This window comes from Chlorocebus sabaeus, chromosome 10, assembly GCF_047675955.1.
Source record: "Chlorocebus sabaeus isolate Y175 chromosome 10, mChlSab1.0.hap1, whole genome shotgun sequence".
NCBI classification, from domain to species: Eukaryota; Metazoa; Chordata; class Mammalia; order Primates; family Cercopithecidae; genus Chlorocebus; species Chlorocebus sabaeus.
In genome coordinates this window covers 64,673,728-64,697,253 of record NC_132913.1, presented here as the reverse complement: position 1 = coordinate 64,697,253, position 23,526 = coordinate 64,673,728, and the positions used below count along the sequence as shown (strand labels likewise).

At 38.7% G+C, this 23,526-nt stretch overlaps 1 protein-coding gene across 3 annotated transcripts in view; it reads right to left on the bottom strand.

The window, feature by feature from the left end:
* The window catches only part of AGPS (alkylglycerone phosphate synthase), a 160,531-nt gene that overhangs the window by 126,577 nt on the left and 10,428 nt on the right, over positions 1-23,526 (bottom strand). For all 3 annotated transcript variants that reach the window (XM_073019836.1, XM_007965446.3, XM_073019837.1), the window contains exon 2: positions 948-1,037. In XM_073019836.1, the coding sequence (XP_072875937.1) occupies positions 948-1,037 (90 nt within the window). The remainder of the gene's footprint in view (positions 1-947; positions 1,038-23,526) is intronic.

The following is a 23,526-nucleotide window of genomic DNA, read 5'->3' as shown; positions in this document are numbered from 1 at the left end:
ATATTAAATCAGGGTACAATACTGGAATAGACTCGTAATATATCTGATCCAATTTTTCACTTAGTCTCAATTTCTTTTTATTTTTGGTTCCAGCATTCAAGTATTACATATTTGTACTCACTGCCCTTTCAAATGTTGTATCAAAATTCAACAGACAAACCAAAAACAGAGCTTTGGCAAGGGCAGTATTGCTTAAAACCAACAAAGAACTTATTTTACAATTCTGACCACATCTAGAACAAACAGGAATAACAGAAATATCCTTTAGAATTCTTTTTAATATTTTTTCCAGTTTTACTGAGGTATGATTGAACAAATAAATATACTTTGTAATTCTTATCAACAAATAACCACATTTCAGATACAGGAAAGCTATCACAAAAATGACTGATCTTTCTCTATCACTTCTTTCCTAATTTATCTCAGAAACTAATTTTTTACAATACTATTTATATTCACACAGACCTAAAATCGTTCACCTTTCATAATAACCCACACTCCAATGTAAATTACCAGATTTAAATATGAAGCTGCTTTCAAAAAACTGAATGGCATGGGGATTGGGTGGTGGCTTATAGACATTATTTGGATCCTGACACAAATAAACTACCTATAAAAGATGTTTGTGAGACAACTGGAGAACATGAATATGAACTGGATAACTAGATAAAAAATTTTTGCTATTTTGGATATATAATATTATTATATAATTGTTTATATTAGGTCCTTATTAAGACATAAAATATATATATATACATACACACATATGCATATATTTAGAGGTGACATGACAACATCAGAATTTGAAATATTGCCAGGGGGAAAAAAGCAGTTATAGCAAAATGTTGATAATGTTTAAACTCAGGGAGAAATCATATTTTCAAGTGTGTTTAAAATTTTTCATAGAAAGAATTAAAGAAGTATCAAAAGAAATAAACCAGGGTTACCTTTTCCCAGTCAACTCAATTTGGCCCTTCTTATTGAAGATGAATTTAGAATCATTATATCCCCATCCATTCCATTTCATAACTTCTTGCCTAGTGAGAAGAAAAAATATATAAATGAGACCAATGCTAAACATCTTAAAACTGTATAGTATATCATTGATTATTAACTCACAATCATCTAAAACACCTTATGCCCACTAATTGTATAAGGTTAAATAAAATTAGCACATGTTAAAATGTCCATATACTAATATTTCTGAATATAGAATCACTCTGATGAGCAGCACCTGCTTCACAGAGGGCTACAACCAATAAATTTAATGCATTCAAAGGAAGAAATAAAAAGTTGCAAAAAGGAAGAAGATAAGTTTAAAATATAAATGTCTCATTTTGTACATGTTATTGGGTTTACATTGTAGAATGACCTAAAAAGTTTTGCAATTAAAACTAAGGAAACACAGTTTTACACATATGAGAAAAAAATCATAATTACTAATCTTCTGCTATGATTTTTAAAAAAGACCAACTTACCAAGTAGATTGGCTGGCAATAGACACAATAAAGTAAGTTAAAAATCTCAGTGCTGGGTTTACATTCTAAATCCTTCAAATTCCATATAACTACCAATCTCTACCTTGACCTACATATTGTAACAGTTAATGGTTATACCCATTTTCAAAATTCCAAAATAACATGCTATTTTTAATTTCCAAAACACCAATATTTCATAGCTGTAAAAATCCTTATTTATCAAAATCAATGGCTGAATCATTCAATTTTTCACATCATGTAAGAATAGATAGGTCTGGACCTGTAGAGAACATAATAAGCAATCACGCTGAAGTACTGCATCACTTTTTATTACATGTTTTGGCAGACTACCCTAGTTTGATCTTGGCTACTGAAATAAATGGGTGGTGAGTCTTCTTACCACAAATTTAACTATGCAGTTTATGATGCAAATAATTTAACAAAAACATTTTTCTATCTTGAAAGTTATTTGCTGCATTAAAATTTCAAAATAAACAAAGATGCACTCATTACAAAGTGTTCTTCTTATTCTCTGCAATTCTCAAGAAAGAAGAAACAAGCAAGTTTTTTTATTACAATCATAATTCTTGTTCTAGTTCAAAGGCTTTTCAAACAAATGAACATGAACATAATACAACTGAACCAGATACAGGTAATTAATTATGAACTGAAATCTCCGTCTATACATAAAATTAAGACAAAGAAACTAGGAATGCTCTGTTTACAACTATGATTTGCTATTAATAAAAGCTACAGTCCCTCCACAAAAACTTCAAAATATCTGAAGAGTATCAATCCAGAGACTGGATTTCTAGATTAGTCAGTTATAAACTAACACCAAATATTTTTTCTAATCCCATAACATTCCTACCTCATTGCAGAGGGAGGTTTTGGAAGGGAGCTTTTGGAAAAATCTCTATGGAAAAACATCACAACTAATGTTACCAGTGACACACTCATTTTCTTAAGATTTTACTTTTTTTTGTTTTGGTGCCAATACTTTGGATTGAACCTAAGATTTTCACATTCTAAAAACAGATTAGGATATTTTCCACTTTGTTTTTTTTCATGATTAAATTATCTCCACTTTTATGAAGTATACTTAGTATTTTCTTATTATATTTCAATAATCAGAAGGGTAAATATATATTTTAACACATTAACATCTTTAATGGCTTATAATGTGCATAGATTTTATGTGATTGCATTTTATTAGTGAATTTCAACATTTATTATAATTCTGTTCTTTACAAAATAGTAATTTGGTATTACACAAAATAAATGCAAAAATCTCAAGGCAAGGCACAGGGAAATAATTTCAGTACAGAGGTTGAATTTGGCATGTTTATGTAGCTTAACAATGAAAATCATTTTCCTTAAAATTATCCCTAGAATTTAAAAAATTGTTCCCAGATGACCCCAAAGTAAAAAGCTAAACTTGGTCACATGGTTTCATTCTTAGCACTTCATGAGGAAATGAATCAAGATGAGCAGGAAAGATCTGCTGTTATACACTATAAAATGAAGGGTTTTACATCCTGAAGAGTCTTTGGCCTTACATTTTCAAGTTGGGTAATATCCTAAAGAACTTTCAAATTTTCAACTGTAGGTACCTTTTTCTCTCTTTTCATCCCAGTCATAAAATTGGGCTTATAAAATGGACTTTACTATATTTGTAGCAACTTTTGGAGTCCTCTCAGAAGTCGAATGCAGGCATTTGGAATGCATTTGTGCCCCAAACAGGATTACAAAGCATAAATAGTATACAATTAAAATCTAGATTACCCCCAAACCAATCTTTTGATATCTTCAAGTACCCCAGGTGTTAAATAAAAGACAGGTAAATTTCCCAGGCTTCTGGTTTTATACTTTTTTGTACACATATTCCAAACCCCCCCCCCCCCCGAAATTACTAGTATATACTCTGATAGTTAAGTACAACGATATGATTAAATTTTTAAATAACTTCTTATAAATAAGAGTATAATAAGTATTTTGAAGGGCATTACAGCATAACATTTTAAAATTAGAATAAAACTTTACATAGTCACAGAATTCGAAAACTAAAAAGATCCTCAGAACCCACCTAGTTCAATTGTTCATTTTTCAGATAAAGAAACTACCCAGGGAAGCATCCCTGGCCACACAGCTTAGTTAGTTGTGAGTATCCAAAGGCTGACTTCCAGTCTCACAATTCTTCCTCTTCAGACAGGCAATAATATCTGAAACCCATCTAAGTCAGGCTCTCAGAAAACCAGAATATTTGAAAGAACTCATTTTTTTCTTCACATCAATAGTGTTTCAAGAAACTATTGGGCCGGGCGCGGTGGCTCACGCCTGTAATCCCGGCACTTCGGGAGGCCGAGGCGGGCGGATCACGAGGTCAGGAGATCAAGACCATCCTGGCGAACACAGTGAAACCCCGTCTCTACTAAAAATACAAAAACAAAATTAGCCGGGCGTGGTGGCGGGCGCCTGTAGTCCCAGCTTCTAGGGAGGCTGAGGCAGGATAATGGCGTAAACCCAGGAGGCGGAGCTTGCAGTGAGCCGAGATCGCGCCACGGCACTCCAGCCTGGGCGACAGAGCGAGACTCCGTCTCAAAAAAAAAAAAAAAAAAAAAAAAAAAGAAACTATTATATGTTATTATAAGCTGAGTATCCTTTATCCAAAATGCTTGGGACTAGAAGTGTTTCAGATTTCAGACTTTTTTCAGATTCTGGAATACACAATGAGACTTCTTGGGGACTGGACCCAAGCCTAAACACAAAATTTATGTTTCATACACATCTTACCACTTAGCCTGAAGGTAACTGTATACAATATTTTTAATGGTTCTGTGCATGAAACAAAGTTTGTATACACTGAACTATCAGGAAGCAAAGGAATCACTATCTCATGGCAGTGTTCAAAAAGTTTCCAACATTGGAACATTCTGGATTTCAGATTTTCAAATTAGGGATGCTCACCCTGTGTTGTAGTCATTCGTCTGCACTTGACCTGAAGGAAAACGTTTAAAAATCAAGGGATATGTTTGTGTCAGAAGCCAAATTCCCTACACCTCCAATAGGGTAATGAATTCTGCCATTCAGAATAACCCCAAAGTGCTGCAAGCACTAAAATGAAGAATGATTAAAGAATCAACAACTTTCCGTAAGATTCAAATAAAAGAATCCAATTCTCAACTAACCCCAGAGGTCAATTAACCAGTATGATCTCTCAGACATTCCAATTCTTAGAGCTAACTATACCAAATTTAACATCTTTAAAAAAAACAAGACCAGGCCAGGCACAGGGGCTCACGCCTGTAACCCCAGCACTTTGGGAGGGCGAAGTGGGCAGATCACAAGGTCAGGAGATGGAGACCATCCTGGCTAACATAGTGAAACCCCGTCTCTATTAAAAATTTAAAAAAAAAAAATCAGCTGGGTGTGGTGGCGCATGCCTGTAGTCCCAGATACTCAGGAGGCTGAGGCAGGAGAATCGCTTGAACCCGGGAGGCGGAGGTTGCAGTGAGCCGAGATCACACCATTGCACTCCAGCCTAGGTGACAGAACAAGACTCCGTCTCATAAAAAAACACACACACACACACACGACACCTCCTCCTGCCGAAAGAATAGGTGGCTTGATTTTACTGCATAAAAAAAAAAAATGTTTTACACATTTACACATCTAACCACAGTACCAAACAGTGAAAAAGCACACAGTATTAGCTGGTGTAACAAAAGAAAATGGAGGCATAAAATAGCATCCCATATGCACAAGGTGGCAGTATTCTCCCATGATATATACATGATGTACATATTCAGTATTTAGAATTTTCCAGGGCTTTTATTATACAATCTTTAGGTGAAATATTTAGATTTAGCCTTACTATTATAAAAACCATAAAGAGTTTCTTTATTCCTAAAATGGGAAATTTTCGCTTTGAAGTCTCCGTTTACAGACTGGTTGTCAGATTACTATTCCTCTATTAGTAACGAGCTGCAAGCATCCTGACATATATGCATGATTTCTACATTGCTATTTCTAATCATAATAATCACAATATTTTTCACTAGAAAATAAGGAAAACGAAAAAATGATTTAGCCTACTTTCATTCTGGGTTGACAACTGTAAAAGTTCAGCTATCTAATAACTTTTTTTAGAAGTTTTTCTGAAAAAATTCCAATAATCAAAATTCTAATAAAAGATGCTTCACTCTTCAAATCAGTATTTCCTCTTGCCCTGAAATAAAACTCACAAAGCTACCTTCATCTGATAATACTGTGATTTCCTAGAGAGAAAAAGGCCAAATGAAATGGCCAAAAGGATCTATAATTTTACTTTTCATCATGAATTAGTTTAATGGCTTGTTAATTGACTTTGGTAACTGGCGAGGGCAGTAAGACTATCTAAATGTAATCAACTTGAGGACTCTGATAACATCTTGTTTCTATGTTGAATAGGAGTGGTGAGAGAGGGCATCCCTGTCTTGTGCCAGTTTTCAAAGGGAACGCTTCCAGTTTTTGCCCATTCAGTATGTTATTGGTTGTGGGTTTGTCATAAATAGTTATTATTTTGAGATACGTTCCATCAATACCGAATTTATTGAGAGTTTTTGGCACAAAGGGCTATTGATTTTGTCACAGGCCTTTTCTGTATCTATTGAGATAATCATGTGGTTTTTGTCCTTGGTTCTGTTTATATGCTGGATTACGTTTATTGATTTGCATATGTTGAACCAGCCCTGCATCCCAGGGATGAAGCCCACTTGATCATGGTGGATGAGCTTTTTGATGTGCTGCTGGATTCAGTTTTCCAGTATTTTATTGAGGATTTTTGCATCGATGCTCATCAGGGATATTGGTCTAAAATTCTCTTTTGTTGTTGTGTCTGCCAGGCTTTGGTATCAGGATGGTATTGGCCTCGTAAAATGAGTTAGGGAGGATTCCCTCTTTTTCTATTGATTGGAATAGTTTCAGAAGGAGTGGTACCAGCTCCTCCTTGTACCTCTGGTAGAATTCGGCTGTGAATCTGTCTGGTCCTGGACTTTTTTTGGTTGGTAGGCTATTAATTATTGCCTCAATTTCAGAGCCTGCTATTGGTCTATTCAGGAATTCAACTTCTTCCTGGTTTAGTCTTGGGAGAGTGTAAGTGTCCAGGAAATTATCCATTTCTTCTAGGTTTTCTAGTTTATTTGTGTAGAGGTGTTTACAGTATTCTCTGATGGTAGTTTGTATTTCTGTGGGGTCGGTGCTGATATCCCTTTTATCATTTTTTATTGCATCTATTTGATTCTTCTCTCTTTTCTTCTTTATTAGTCTTGCTAGCGGTCTATCCATTTTGTTGATCTTTTCAAAAAACCAGCTCCTGGATTCATTGATTTTTTGGAGGCTTTTTGTGTCTCTATCTCCTTCAGTTCTGCTCTGATCTTAAGTTATTTCTTGCCTTCTGCTAGCTTTTGAATGTGTTTGCTCTTGCTTCTCTAGTTCTTTTAATTGTGATGTTAGGGTGTCAATTTTAGATCTTTCCTGCTTTCTCTTGTGGGCATTTAGTGCTATAAATTTCCCTCTACACACTGCTTTAAATGTGTCCCAGAGATTCTGGTATGTTGTATCTTTGTTCTCATTGGTGTCAAAGAACATCTTTATTTCTGCCTTCATTTCGTTATGTATCCAGGAGTCATTCAGGAGCAGGTTGTTCAGTTTCCATGTAGTTGAGCAGTTTTGATTTTCTTGGTCCTGAGTTCTAGTTTGATTGCACTGTGGTCTGAGAGACAGTTTGTTATAATTTCTGTTCCTTTACATTTGCTGAGGAGTGCTTTACTTCCAACTATGTGGTCAATTTTGGAATAAGTGCAATGTGGTGCTGAGAAGAATGTATATTCTGTTGATTTGGGGTGGAGAGTTCTGTAGATGTCTATTAGGTTCGCTTGGTGCAGAGCTGAGTTCAATTCCTGGATATCCTTGTTAACTTGCTGTCTCATTGATCTGTCTAATGTTGACAGTGGGGTGTTAAAGTCTCCCATTATTATTGTATGGGAGTCTAAGTCTCTCTGTAAGTCTCTAAGGACTTGCTTTATGAATCTGGGTGCTCCTGTATTGGGTGCATATATATTTAGGATAGTTAGCTCTTCCTGATGAATTGATCCCTTTACCATTATGTAATGGCCTTCTTTGTCTCTTTTGATCTTTGATGGTTTAAAGTCTGTTTTATCAGAGACTAGGATTGCCACCCCTGCTTTTTTTGGTTCTCCATTTGCTTGGTAGATCTTTCTCCATCCCTTTATTTTAAGTCTATGTGTGTCTCTGCATGTGAGATGGGTCTCCTGAATACAGCAAACTGATGGGTCTTGACTCTTTATCCCATTTGCCAGTCTGTGTCTTTTAATTGGACCATTTAGTCCATTTACATTTAAGGTTAATATTGTTATGTGTGAACTTGATCCTGTGATTATGATATTAGCTGGTTATTTTGCTCGTTAGTTGATGCAGTTTCTTCCTAGCGTCAATGGTCTTTACATTTTGGCATGGTTTTGCAATGGCTGGTACCGGTTGTTCCTTTCCATGTTTAGTGCTTCCTTCAGGATCTCTTATAGGGCAGGCCTGGCGGTGACAAAATCTCTAAGCATTTGCTTGTCTCTAATGGATTTTATTTCTCCTTCACTTATGAAACTTAAGTTTGGCTGGATATGAAATTCTGGGTTGAAAATTCTTTTCTTTAAGAATGTTGAATATTGGCCCCCACTCTCTTCTGGCTTGTAGAGTTTCTGCAAAGAGATCTGCTGATAGTCTGATAGGCTTCCCTTTGTGGGTAACCCAACCTTTCTCTCTGGCTGCCCTTAATATTTTTTCCTTCATTTCAATTTTGGTGATTCTGACAATTATGTGTTTTGGAGTTGCTCTTCTCGAGGAGTATCTTTGTAGCGCTCTCTGTATTTCCTGAATTTGAATGTTGGCCTGCCTTACTAGGTTGGGGAAGTTCTCCTGGATGATATCCTGCAGAGTGTTTTCCAACTTGGTTCCATTTTCCCCATCACTTTCAGGCACACCAATCAGATGTAGATTTGGTCTTTTCACATAATCCCATATTTCTTGGAGGCTTTGTTCTCTCTCACCACTCCTATTCAACATAGTGTTGGAAGTTCTGGCTAGGGCAATCAGGCAAGAGAAAGAAATCAAGGGGATTCAGTTAGGAAAAGAAGAAGTCAAATTGTCCCTGTTTGCAGATGACATGATTGTATATTTAGAAAACCCCATCGTCTCAGCCCAAAATCTCCTTAAGCTGATAAGCAACTTCAGCAAAGTCTCAGGATACAAAATCAATGTGCAAAAATCATAAGCATTCTTATACACCAGTAACAGACAGAGAGCCAAATCATGAATGAACTCCCATTCACAATAGCTTCAAAGAGAATAAAATACCTAGGAATCCAACTTACAAGGGATGCAAAGGACCTCTTCAAGGAGAACTACAAGCCACTGCTCAGTGAAATAAAAGAGGACACAAACAAATGGAAGAACATACCATGCTCATGGATAGGAAGAATCGGTATCATGAAAATGGCCATACTGCCCAAGGTAATTTATAGATTCAATGCCATTAAGCTACCAATGATTTTCTTCACAGAATTGGAAAAAACTGCTTTAAAGTTCATATGAAACCAAAAAAGAGCCTGCATTGCCAACACAGTCCTAAGCCAAAAGAACAAAGCTGGGGGCATCACGCGACCTGACTTCAAACTATACTACAAGGCTACAGTAACCAAAACAGCATGGTACTGGTACCAAAACAGAGATATAGACCAATGGAACAGAACAGAGCCCTCAGAAATAATACCACACATCTTCAGCCATCTGATCTTTGACAAACCTGACAAAAACAAGAAATGGGGAAAGGATTCCCTATTTAATAAATGCTGCTGGGAAAATTGGATAGCCGTAAGTAGAAAGCTGAAACTGGATCCTTTCCTTACAAACCTTATACAAAAATTAATTCAAGATGGATTAGAGCCTTAAATGTTAGACCTAAAACCATAAAAACCCTAGAAGAAAACCTAGGTAATACCATTCAGGACATAGGCATGGGCAAGGACTTCATGTCTAAAACACCAAAAGCAATGGCAACAAAAGCCAAAATTGACAACTGAGATCTAACTAAACTAAAGAGCTTCTGCACAGCAAAAGAAACTACCATCAGAGTGAACAGGCAACCTACAGAATGGGAGAAAATTTTTGCAATCTACTCATCTGACAAAAGGCTAATATCCAGAACCGACAAAGAACTCAAATAAATTTACAAGAAAAAAACAAACAACCCCATCAAAAAGTGGGCAAAGGATCTCAACAGACACTTCTCAAAAGAAGACATTCATACAGCCAACAGACACATGAAAAAATGCTCATCATCACTGGCCATCAGAGAAATGCAAATCAAAACCACAACGGGATACCATCTCACACCAGTTAGAATGGCAATCATTAAAAAGTCAGGAAACAACAGGTGCTGGAGAGGATGTGGAGAAATAGGAACACTTTTACACTGTTGGTGGGACTGTAAACTAGTTCAATCATTGTGGAAGACAGTGTGGCGATTCCTCAAGGATCTAGAACTAGAAATACCATTTGACCCAGCCATCCCATTACTAGGGATATACCCAAAGGATTACAAATCATGCTGCTATAAAGACACTGCACATGTATGTTTATTGCGGCACTATTCACAATAGCAAAGACTTGGAATCAACCCAAATGTCCACCAGTGACAGACTGGATTAAGAAAATGTGGCACATATACACCATGGAATAGCATGCAGCCATAAAAAAGGATGAGTTCGTGTCCTTTGTAGGGACATGGATGCAGTTGGAAACCATCATTCTCAGCAAACTATCACAAGAACAGAAAACCAAACACCGCATATTCTCACTCATAGGTGGGAACTGAACAATGAGATCACTTGGACACAGGAAGGGGAACATCACACACCGGGGCCTATTGTAGGGAGGGGGGAGTGGGGAAGGATAGCATTAGGGGATATACCTAATGTAAATGATGAGTTAATGGGTGCAGCACACCAACATGGCACATGTATACATATGTAACAAAACTGCACGTTATGCACATGTACCCTAGAACTTAAAGTATAATAAAAAAAAAAGGGGGGGGGGAAGATCTTGTTTCTAGATGGGTCAACAAGGTAATAATCTGTGTCCCCTAGACAGTGAGCCTTCTTGCACATTATCATGCAACACTTTAAACTTCAACAAGAATTTCAATCTTCCCTCAATATCCCCATTGTAAGTTTTTCAGCTCTAGTTGCCAGAATAAAAATGTGACCCTGTGATACAATAAGTTATTAATCAGTGTACTAATTCTTGGCAGTGTGATAATGTAAAGTGGCTTAAATATGAGATTTGAGAACACAGAAACCTGTTAACAAGAACATGAAGAAAAGGGACCCACATGCATACTGGTAAGCCATTCCACAGAGTAATCACGTACTAAGCTTTCATAGGTAATGCCAATTCTATGACCCAACTATACAACTCCTGGGTATATATTGCCAATGAAATTCATATACAATTCCATAAGGGAACCCATTTGATATATCCCCTGGAGCATTGTTTGTAAGAGTAGCTGGAGGCATCACTAGAGAAGCAGATAAGTAAAGTGGAAAATGCATTCTATGAAATATTAATGCAGTAATCAAAAGCAGTAAGTTGAATAGATATGCATACAGAAACATGAAGAAATGTTTAAGACAGTGGTAAACACAAAGGAGAAACAATAAAATCCATAGTAAAACAGCACTTAAGGGAATCAAAAATATACACACTAAATAACGCTGCATATTTCACAAAACACAAAATATTATATATAATATATCCAGATATATATAATACATTCATCATATATGTATATTATATACATTATACACACACACACAACACACAGGAACCTTCATAGGCACCCATGGGATAGGCAGATGAAATTAGGAAACAGAGATGGAGGAAAATTAGAGGCCTCACACAAATACCATACATTAAAATGTATGTTACCACAGCTCTCTGAACCTGAGGCAAATATGCTGCTCAGCCTTTGAATCTCAGTGCAGTTTCTCTCTGTTCTGAGAAAATAATTCTTTCTTCCATATATACGCAGACCTTTCATGATGGTTTATTATAAAATCTACTGGGCTTCTTACCAATAGCTACAAATATTTCTGAATGATAGAATTCCACTATGAATTAAACAGCTTCAACTATATGGTAAACCAAATATACATTTAACTACCTATAGTCAACTTTTTATAGTCCACAAGAAACTTGCACTCTAAAAAACTTCTTAAGGCCAAGCACAATGATTCACACCTGTAATCCCACCACTTTGAGAGGCCAAAGTGGGAGGATAACTTGAGTCTTGAAGTTCAAAATAAGCCTGGGCAACACAGTGGGGCCCCCAATTCTCAAAAATAATATAAAATAAAATAAAATAAAATAAAATAAAATAAAATAAAATAAAAGCCAGGTATGGTGGTGCAGGCCTGTAATCCCAGCTACTACAAGGCCAAGGCAGAAGGATCCCTTGAGCTCGAGAGTTCAGGGTTGTAGTGAGCCATGACTGCCACTGCACTCCAGCCTGGGTGACAGAGTGAGGCCCTGTCTCAAAAAAAGAAAAGAAAAGAAACCTTTAAAAACTTGAATTCAAGACTCAAAAACTGCATCTCGAAGGTCCAATTCCTACATATTGTGAATAAATGAATGAAAGAAAAAGTAATATACAGGTATAAAGGGGACAAATTGTAAACAGAGGCACAGGAAAGTGGTGGGGGACAAGAAGGGCAAATAAGGCAAGGGCAGCTTTACCACACATTGATAGAATACTCTGGGCAGTCACTAATCACTCCCACACTTCTGTCACACACTGTACTATAATCTACCAATTAGAAACTCATTACTGTTTGAATGATGCATTTGAAAATGGAAATACACACTATTAGTGATTCATACATTTAGTAGTGTATGTTACAAATATTTTGTGGTAGGGCAGGTGTGTACCCACATATCCACTCACACAAGCTTGGTACCTGCCATTCTGAAAGCCTGGAAAGAACAACCACCCTATCCTTTACTCTCAGGTGTTGGTCTACGTAATGAGGAAAACAATCCAAATCTGCATCATAGCAAAGCACAAAGAGAAAAGGACGTATCCTTCTCTTGGACTCTTGTGTTCCCTGGAGTGTGCTTTAAATTTCATGATTTGTTCCCTTCACTGTCCACTTGTAATCTAATCAATGTGGCAATTCTGGCAACCAACCCCAGACTTTCTCTACCACCAACTGGGAAAAATGCCAATTCACTTTCACTGCTCACTCCATGCTTGCTAGTAATTAAAAAAGGAATTGTATCACAAGCTTATTATACTGACCAACCCATAAGTGACCAAAGCCATTTCCAGTAGAGCCTTGAATTTCTGTAGAAACTATAAAACTGAACACAAAGAAAACACAAATGTCTCCAAAAATCTATATGCTATTTTAGCATTGAAACCAAGCCCAAGTTCCCTTCCCCAGCTGTCCTTTGGGGACAGACCAACAATACCCTTGGCATGACTCTAAAAATGCCAAGACTGAAATCCATACCGGCTTGATGTACACAGTATTCTTGCTGTAAACTGTAGTTGTTGGGCAACCTCCTTTGGGTCCCCTCTCATTGTAGGGGAGCTCTGTTTTCACTCTATTAAATCTTGCAACTGCACACTCTTCTGGTCCATGTTTGTTATGGCTCAAGCCGAGCTTTCGCTCACCGTCCACCATTGCTGTTTGCCGCCATCGCAGACCCGCCACTGACTTCCACCCCTCCAGATCCAGCAGGGTGTTTGCTGTGCTTCTGATCCAGTGAGGTGTCCATTGCCGCTCTTGATCAGGCTAAAGGCTTGCCATTGTTTCTGCACGGCTCAGTGCCCAGATTCATCCTAATCGAGCTGAACACTACTCGTTGGGTTCCACGATTCTCTTCCATGACCCACAGCTTCTAATAGAGCTATAACACTTACCGCATGGCCCAAGATTCCATTCCTTGGAAATCCATGAGGCCAAGAACCCCAGGTCAGAGAACAAGAGGCTTGCTGCCATTTTGGAAGTGGCCCGCCACTATCTTGGGAGCTATAGAAGCAATGACCCCCAGGTAACATTTTGGCAACCACGAAGGGACTCTCCAAAGCAGTGAGTAATACTGAACCACTTTCACTTGCTATTCTATCCTATCCTTCCTTAGAATCAGAGAAAAATACCGGGCACCTGTTGGCCAGTTAAAAAAAAACAATTAGCGTGGCCACCAGACTTAAGACTCAGGTGTGAGGTTGTCTGGGAAAAGGCTTTCTAACAACCCCCAACCCTTCTGGGTTGGGAGTGTTGATCTGCCTGGAACCAGCTTCTGCTTTCAATTTTCCTGGGGAAGCCAAGGGCCGACTAGAGGCAGAAAGTGGTCATCCCGAACTCCTGGCGTTAGCCGGTTGAGATCTTGGTGCAGCCAGGAGTCTCTACTCAACAGTCGCCCATGTGTGCACCCCACCTTTCCTTCTGACCCATTCCTCCTAGGTCCTGACCATGACTTTCTTGAAAGTGTAGCCCCAAAATTCTCCTTACCTCTGAATCTACTTCCTCCAATCCCTGCCTCCTAGATACTAATGGTTCAGACTTTCATTTCCTCTCCCATGTATTAGAGCAAGCTGTATCTCCAAAGGGATCCAAGGAAGCTCTATGCTATGTCCTTAGGCATCTAGGCTATGAACCCAGGGAGTCTTGTCCCTGGTGTCCCTCCCAATTTAGGCATATAGCTCTTAACATAAGCAGTTATATGGGACCCATTCCCCAACACCCTTGCCAGGGCCCCAAGCTTGTAAATGGCTAGGAGGACTGCTCTCCCACTGTGTAAGATGCTCTCCTTCCCCGATTTCTACCCAGCTTGCCCCTCTGCAATACAATCTCCAAGCCTTGGCTCCTTGGCCAGGGCCTTAGAACTGATGACCTAGCACTTTAACAACTGGAACTGGGTCTACAACAACATAATTGATCAGGATAAAAGCAAATTAAGTCAAGGAGAGAAGAGACAGAGAGAGAGAAAGAGACAAATTAAAATAGACCTAGGTAAATTATCAGATAACCCTGATGGCTATATTGATGTTTTACAAGGGTTAGGACAATTCTTTGATCTGATATGGAGAGATACAATGTTACTGTTAGATCAGACACTAACCCCAAATGAGAAAAGTGCTGCCATAACTGCAGCCTGAGAGTTTGGCGATCTCTGGTATCTCAGTCAGGTCAATGATGGGATGACAACAGAGGAAAGAACAATTCCCCATAGGCCAGCAGGCAGTTCCCAGTGTAGACCCTCACAGGGATGCAGAATCAGAACATAGAGATTGGTGTCGCAGACATTCACTAACTTGCATGCTAGAAGGACTAAGAAAAACTAGGAAGAAGCCTATAAATTATTCAATGATGTCCACTATAACACAAGGAAAGAAAGAAAACCCTACCGCCTTTCTGGAGAGACTAAGGGAGGCACTGAGGAAGCATACCTCTCTGTCACCTGACTCTATTGAAGGCCAACTAATCTTAAAGGATAAGTTTATCATTCAGTCAGTTGCAGACATTAGAAAAAACTTCAAAAGCCCACCTTAGGCCTGGAGCAAAACTTAGAAACCCTATTGAACTTGGCAACCTCGGTTTTTTATAATAGAGATCAGGAAGAGCATGCGGAATGGGACAAACAAGTTAAGAAAAAGGCCATCACTTTAGTCATGGCCCTCAGGCAAGTGGACTTTGGAGGCTCTGGAGCATGGAAAGGCTGGGCAAATTGAAGGCCTAATAGGGCTTGCTTCCAGTGTGGTCTACAAGGACACTTCAAAAAAGATTGTCCGAATAGAAATAAGCTGCCCCCTCGTTCATGCCCCTTATGTCAAGGCAATCACTGGAAGGCCTACTGCCCCAGGAGATGAAGGTTCTCTGAGTCAGAAGCCACTAACAGATGATCCAGCAGCAGGACTGAAGGTGCCCAGGGTAAGCGCCAGCCCATGCCATCACCTTCACAGAGCCCTAGGTATGCTTGACCACTGAGGGCCAGGAGGTTAATTGTCTCCTGGACACTGGCGTGGCCTTCTCAGTCTTACTCTCCCTGTCCCGGACAACTGTCCTCCAGATCTGTCATTATCTGAGGGGTCCTAAGACAGGCAGTCACTAGATACTTCTCCCAGCCACTAAGTTGTGACTGGGGAACTTTACTCTTTTCACATGCCTTTCTAATTATGCCTGAAAGCCCCACTCCTTTGTTAGGGAGAGACATCCTAGCAAAAGCAGGGGCCATTATACACTATAATTAGGAGAAGGAAAAGGGGTAAATATAATACAGACTCTAAGTATGCTTACCTAGTCCTCCATGCCCACACAGCATATGGAGAGAAAGGGAATTCCTAACTTCTAAGGGAACACCTATCAAACATCAGGAAGCCATTAGGAGATTATTATTGGCTGTACAGAAACCTAAAGAGGTGGCAGTCTTACGCTGCCGGGGTCATCAAAAAGGAAATGAAAGGGAAATAGAAGTGAACCGCCAAGCGGATATTGAAGCCAAAAGGGCCACAAGGCAGGACCCTCCGTTAGAAATGCTTATAGAAGGACACATAGTATGGGGTAATCCCCTCTGGGAAACCAAGCCCCAATACTCAGCAGGAGAAATAGAATGGGGAACCTCACAAGGACAAGTTTCCTCCCCTCGGGATGGCTAGCCACTGAAGAAGGAAAAATACTTTCGCCTGCAGCTAACCAATGGAAATTACTTAAAACCCCTCACCACACCTTCCATTTAGGCATTGATAGCATCCATCAGATGGCCAAATCATTATTTACTGGACCAGGCCTTTTAAAAACTATCAAGCAGATAATCAACGCCTGTGAAGTGTGCCAAAGAAATAATCCCCTGCACTTCAGGCCATACATTTCAATCCCTGTATCTTTAACCTCCTTGTTAAGTTTGTCTCTTCCAGAATCAAAGGTGTAAAACTATAAATGGTTCTTCAAATGAAGCCTCAGATGCAGTCCACGACTAAGATCTACTGTGGACCCCTGGACCGGCCTACTGGCCCATGCTCCGATGTTGATGACATCGAAGGCACCCCTCCCGAGGAAATCTCAACTGCAAAACCCCTACTACACCCAAATGCAACAGGAAGCAGTTAAGAGTGGTTGTCAACCAACCTCCCCAACAACACTTGGGTTTTCCTGCTGAGAGGCGGACTGTGAGACAGAACTAGCTGGATTTCCTGGGCCGACTAAGAATCCCTAAGCCTAGCTGGGAAGGTGACCACACCCATCTTTAAACACGGGGCTTGTAACTCAGCTCACACCCAACAAATCAGGTAGTAAAGAGGGCTCACTAAAATACAAATTAGGCTAAAGCAGGAGGTAAAAAAATAGTAAAATCAAATTTCACCTGAGATTACAGGGAGAGGGACAATGATTGAGATATAAACCCTAGGCATTCGAGCCGGGAGTGGCAGCCCCCTTTGGGTCTCCTCTCATTTTATGAGCTCTGTTTGCACTCTATTAAATCTTGCAACTGAAAAAAAAGAAAACAAAACAGTAGTTGTTGGTTTTTTTAGGTTTGTTTTACTTAAAACAATGATACAATAACAATCAGCAGTAGTCCCTTCTACTTTAAGTGACAGGTAGTTGGGATTGCTATCTTTGCTTCTGGTAAACCCACGGAAAAAATGAACCCCATAAAGTTTGGGGGAAGAGAAGAAAGCATTAAAAGCAGGACCCAATCACAACAGAGGTTCTCAAACTTCCTGGGAGTATAAAAATCACCTTGGGTACTTATTTTAAAAGCAGAGTCCTGGATACCACCCTAGACCCAGCCCATGATTAAAATTTCTGGCAGTGGGGCCTCAGAATCTATACTTTGGACAAGCAGCCTCAGGAAATTCTGATGAGGGTCATCCACAGATCACACTTGGGTAAGCATTACCTTAAGACACGAGAAAAAGTTAAGAATAGAAGACGCATCTGCTGAATAACCACAAAGGAATACAAAGCTTTAATGTAAATGGTTTACAATTAGGTTGATCTCACCCAAACCTTACCAAAATCAGGAGACTGGAATCGAGAGAGAGAAACAGAAAGGAAAAACTTCAAACTCACTTCACTGTAGGAGAGGATGGCCCTGAGTAGAATTCCACAAGAAAACAATGGGCAGCATGAGGGCAAAGCGGCAGCACTCACCATGTGGAAGACAGGGAAAAGAGGTAACAGGAAATGGAAATGTGATTACATGACAGAGGAGGTGGCATAAATCTATACCCAAATCTTACACAGGACTATCTGGAAGGGGAAATGAGGGCTACATAGAGATCACGTTTTCTGATGCAAATTTTAGGAAGTTTGATCCACTATGGAACTTTGCCTAGTTCATACATGTTAAAAGTCTTTAAAAGTATAAGAATTAAAACAATTATTTATCAAATAACTTTCCTTTAGCACAAGAATATATGTATTCTAATTCCAATATGTGGCCACCAAGACCACATATCACACAGAAGCAAGCAATGGTGAGCCATGACTACTAAGACTCACGGAGAAGAGTTTCAAACCAGAAATAGCACAACAGTGACCAAACATTATGTGTGATACTGACAATCAGCCTAAAATACAGTACGAGAAACTGCTGATGCTCTACACTTTTTGGGTTCTTCTCTTCCTTCCTAATGCATAAGGTGACATTTACTAGAAATTTATTTTCTCGCCAGGCACAGTGGCTTGTGCCTATAATCCCAGCGACTCAGGAGACTGAGGTGGGAGAACCACCGGAGGCCAGGAATTCAAGACCAGCCTGGGCAACACTTCGAGACTCTGCTCCAAATTTTTTTTTTTTTTTTTAAATAACCAGGCATGGTAGCACATGCCTATAGTCCCAGCTACTCAGGACAATGGTTTTTGAGCCCAGGAGTTCAAGGTTACAGTGAGCTATGATCACACCACTGCACTCCAACCTGGTTGACAAAGCAAAACACCATTTCTTAAAAAAAAAAAAAAAAAGGAAATTTGTTTTCTCTATTAAAATATCATTATTGCCACTGAGTACCTCCTACTTCTTGCTGTGCTTCCACCTTCAGAAACCGATATAGTTTGAATATTTGTCCCTGCCCAAATATCATGCTAAATTGTAGTCCTCAGGACTTGAGGTGGGGCCTGGTGGGAAGTGTTTGGGTCACAGGGGCAGATCCCTCAAAGTTTGGTGCTGTCTTTACAACAGTGAGTTCTCATGAGATCTGGTCGTTTAGAAATATGTGGCACTTCCCCCTCCCACACCCAGCCTCAACTCTTGCTCCTACTTTTGCTGTGTGAAGTGCCTGCTCCCACTTCATCTTCTGCCATGATTGTAAGCTTCCTGATGTCTTCGCAGAAGCTGATGCCAGAGTTATGTTTTCTCAACAGCCTGCAGAACCGTAAATTAATTAAACCTCTTTATAAATTATCCAGTCTCAGGTATTTCTTTACAGCAATGCAAAAGTGGTCTAATATAGAAACTATTTTAGCACTCTATTCTTATTACTCCTTTCTATGTAGTTTACTGCAATAATGGCAGTATTGCGTAATACTGTAAAGCTAAGGGCTTTACAATCATTATCTTATTTCCTTCTCACTTTAATCCTGTGATGTAGGTGTCATTATCCCTATTTAAAACATGAAAAAACTGGTACAGAAAGATTCAGTAACTAGTCCCCAGTCACATGAACAGTGTATGATACAGCTAGGATTTAAACCATGGCTGTCTGGCTCCAACACTCCTAACTACCAGGCAAAGATTTCAGTATGCTCAATGATGGCCACAGAAGGAGTACAAATTATTACAAGAGCTCAGTGGTGTTCATCTCTAGCTGAAAGAACCCTTCATTGTGGAGGCATTTAAACTTTCCCTTCTTTGGAAGATGGTAAAATTTCAAGTCAAACAGAGGAAGAAATCACAAGGATTTTCCCGTCTAATAAACAGCATAAAATTGGCTGAAGCATAAAGCGCATTCAAGAAGTCACAGAGAACAGCTGAAAGCCTTGAATGCCAAATGAGATTCAGTGTTATTACTTCAATAATCAATAGAGAACAATAGAATCAAAACAGTATTTTCCATGTTCATTGCTTCTACCAAAAGTCAAAATCTAGCAGTGTGTACTTTAAAACTTCGCTGACTCTCCAATGTGGATGAAATCCCAATTTTTTAATATAGCATCACTCTACATTTTCACCTTCTTTAACAGCTGTTCCCAGACACATTAAGTTACCACAATTCCTTATACACACCATGCCCTCTTATGTCTTCCTGTATATATCTCCTGTCTAAAATGTCCTTCTCTTCCTGGAGGCAACCAGTCTAAAAGTCACTTCTATAAACCCTTTTCCTATCTTTTTCAAGAATTTATGGCTCTTTCTTCTGTATACAATGACTAGCTACATCATATCTTTTATATATCTATCTATATTTCTTCACTGACTGTCAATCATTTTTGGAATGTTAGAATGTAGCACAGCACAAGCACGCAGCAAGTACTGACACTTTCCCTGAACAAAGATTGGTCTGGGCCAGGCGAGGTGGCTCATGCCTGTAATCCCAGCACTTTGGGAGGCCAAGGCAAGTGAATCACGAGGTCAGGAGATTGAGACCATGATGAAACCCCGTCTCTACCAAAAATACAAAAATTAACTGGGCGTGGTGGCGGGCACCTGCAGTCCCAGCTACTTGGGAGGCTGAGGCAGGAGAATGGCGTGAACCCGGGAAACGGCGCTTCAGTGAGCCGAAATTGTGCCACTGCACTCCAGCCTGGGTGACAGAGTGAGACTCCGTCTCAAAAAAAAAAAAAAAAAAAAAAAGGTTGGTCTGGTAATAGAATGAAGAATCGTTCAAAGGCGGGAAACAAAAGAACGGGAGACCAGGCTAGATGTGAGACAATTAAGATTTCATCTAGGCTGGTGGCAATGAGAGAAAAGCAAAGTGTCTTGAGAGTCAATAATAGAGTCCATCTGGTTTGCAGTCCATCTGATTTGTCAATGAACCAAATAAGGGATAGGGGATGGAGCTCAGCAAGGACTCACAATTGAGGTGTTGCTGGACTTGGGTGTCTAAATAATGGTGGAAGTGAAGAGAAACAGCGGAGCACTGAGACTGAAGACTAAAACAACGACCTTATCCATGAATGCTGAGTTGGAGAAACCAGCAAGATACTCAGATAGAAATACCCAATAATTAAAAATGTAAAAATGAGAGTTGAGAGTTAGGGATATTAACTTAAAAGTTTCTCCAACAGTGGTAAAAGCTATTACAGTTCAAGTAGATGAAATTATTACAGAAGAAAATGCAGAAGAAATGACTAAAAATTAATCTTAGGGATTTTTAAGCCTAGGAAGAGAAGTCAGTAAAACTACGGTCAGAAAGCTAGGAAGGCAGGGGAAAAAAAACCAGAACAGTGCAATAGTATGGGAGCTAAGAAGAGATAAGAACATCTACCAGGTACCGGAACTGGTTAAGAGGCTAAAAGTTTTATAATTAGGTTATTCATGGCTGCTAAAGCCTTTTCAAAAGAGTAATATGTACCGAAAATTTCAAAATGTTATCTGAGCATGCTTTTAAGTAGCAGGAAAAATCAACAAAGAGAAAAAGACTGATGACGAGGAAAATAAATAGAATAACTCATGGAGCAAGATTATGGAGAAAGAATCATCAAAAACAATGAACAGACAATCTGGTTATATCATCTTTAAATGCATGATAGCCAGAGTTGGTTCAGTTCATTTAGCTGCCTGGGCAGCTACCTACGTCCTATGACTACCACCACTTCCTTCCAGGCAATAACTGATTGCAGCAATGTAAACATGTAACCCAGGATTGGAAACAAGGGGTTCAATTATTCTCTGCTATTGGCTGAATTCCTGGAGGAGTGGGGCAGACGTATTTTACCATTTGGACAGAAGAGCAAAAAAAGCTGATCCACTTAGAGAAGTCTGCAGCAAATAGTAGCAAGAAGTGATACTAGCAAGAAACCTGATGGCTTTCTGGTTCTTGGCTCTAATTCCATCTGGAGGCCAAGCTCCATTCTTACCCTTGGGTTCTTTGGTACCCCTGTACTCTTAGAATAAATTTCCCTTTTCTGCTTTAACCTAGCTCAGATTAACACTTATAACAAATATCCCTAATTAGTATACACACCAAAATATGAGAATTTTTTTTTTAAGTTACCAATTATATAAAATCTGAGTGCAGGCATGGCAAACTAGAATGTACTTTCTGAAAATAACAGCAGATGGCAGGTATGAACTTGGAAATAAAATCAAAATTAGAATAGCAGTCTAATAGTTGTGAAGCCAGAAATAATTTGTGAAGGCAAAACAAATACTATTTGGAAATCAAAACCAACTGATACAAAAGAAAAAAGCAGAACCTTTCTGAAGGAGATTTAACTTCAAAAATGAAACTACCAATTTACTTTAAAATGCATCAAAATAAAATAGATTAATATTAGATGGAGAAAATAATGGATTAATGAATGGATATATGATAAATGCATCCAAAATAAAATAGACTAATATTAGGTGGAAAAAAGAATGGATTAATGGATATATGACAAGCACAGTAAGATGTTAACAACAGAATCTAGGTGGATGGTACACAAATGAATATTGTGAAGTTAATTCTGCAACACGTTTAAATATATGCAAAATGTTGGGGATGGGGGGGCAGGGAATGAAAACTGCTGACACCATAATCCTTAAATTACATCACTTCATATAACAAGATTTGCCTGAACAGTAAATAGGAGCCATCTGAATAAGCATGGAATGTACATTATTTACTGATAGCAATAAATGGTTTAAACTGATACATCTAAGCTAGTTGTCTTAGCTCTTCCTCTTCTCATCACCCCCATAGACCCAGGCAGTGTTAAGCACACTATTCCTTAGGTTCCCTGTGGTCATGTTTTGGTTTCCCCCTTTGAGCCTCAGTCTAGAACATCTAATTTCCTTTTATCTAAATTTCTAGAAAGCTGCTTCCCTAAATTATAAGATAAAAACCTACTCAAATATGATGTAGTCTTTCTCCAAAGATTCTGATTATTTTCAATTTTTTATTACTGGTCAGAATTAAGTCCAAACAAGCAACTGTTCCTTATTTCTGTCCATGCCCAGTGAGATCAGTGAATGATGTATTCCAATACTCTTTGACTTATTAAGGCCCTTTTTTAAAAAATGTGCCTTAAGGAAATTATTAAGGATTTAATTGTAAAAAGCTTACCATAGCATTCTCTATAATAGGGAAACACTGGAAACAAATATAACACTGTCCTCATCATATAAATGGTACCTACATATAATATAATACTTCCTGAGTCACTGAAAATGATTTTACACATTATTATTTCTTGATAAGGAAAGGTATACACAAGACAGTGAGTGAAAAATCGTAATTTCAAGACATTATTATGGCATGACTTTGCACACATATGCTTATGTCTCAAAGGATCTATGCCAATGTGCTACAGCGGTTATCTCTTAACGTTAATCTTCATTTTAATTATTTTCTATTTTTTCTGCAACAAAATGCATAACATTTCAGAATAACAAAATTATTTTACATTTTCTCTATAATTGTAAAGTAACTGCCAGACATCCAGCTCCTAGCAGAATGACACTTCTAAACACTATCCAGATGGCTGAAAGACCATCATTACCAGAGCAAACTGCCACACCAGTTTTATAAACTTTATTACATTGCCCAGATTTTCCTACCCTAATTCTTCTGTTTCTGTTCTCATCCAAATGCTCTCTCACCAACATTTTCACCCTCAGATTTAAGAATTTTTGCATAACATCTTGACATAGAACAATCTCTCCCAATCCTTCTAGACGTTTCTTTGATATAAAATTGCCCTTCCATTGTTGTATTAGTCACCATTCCTTTCCTATACCTTACATCTTGCAGTGATAGAAGACACATCAGTCTTCCTTAGTAGACCTA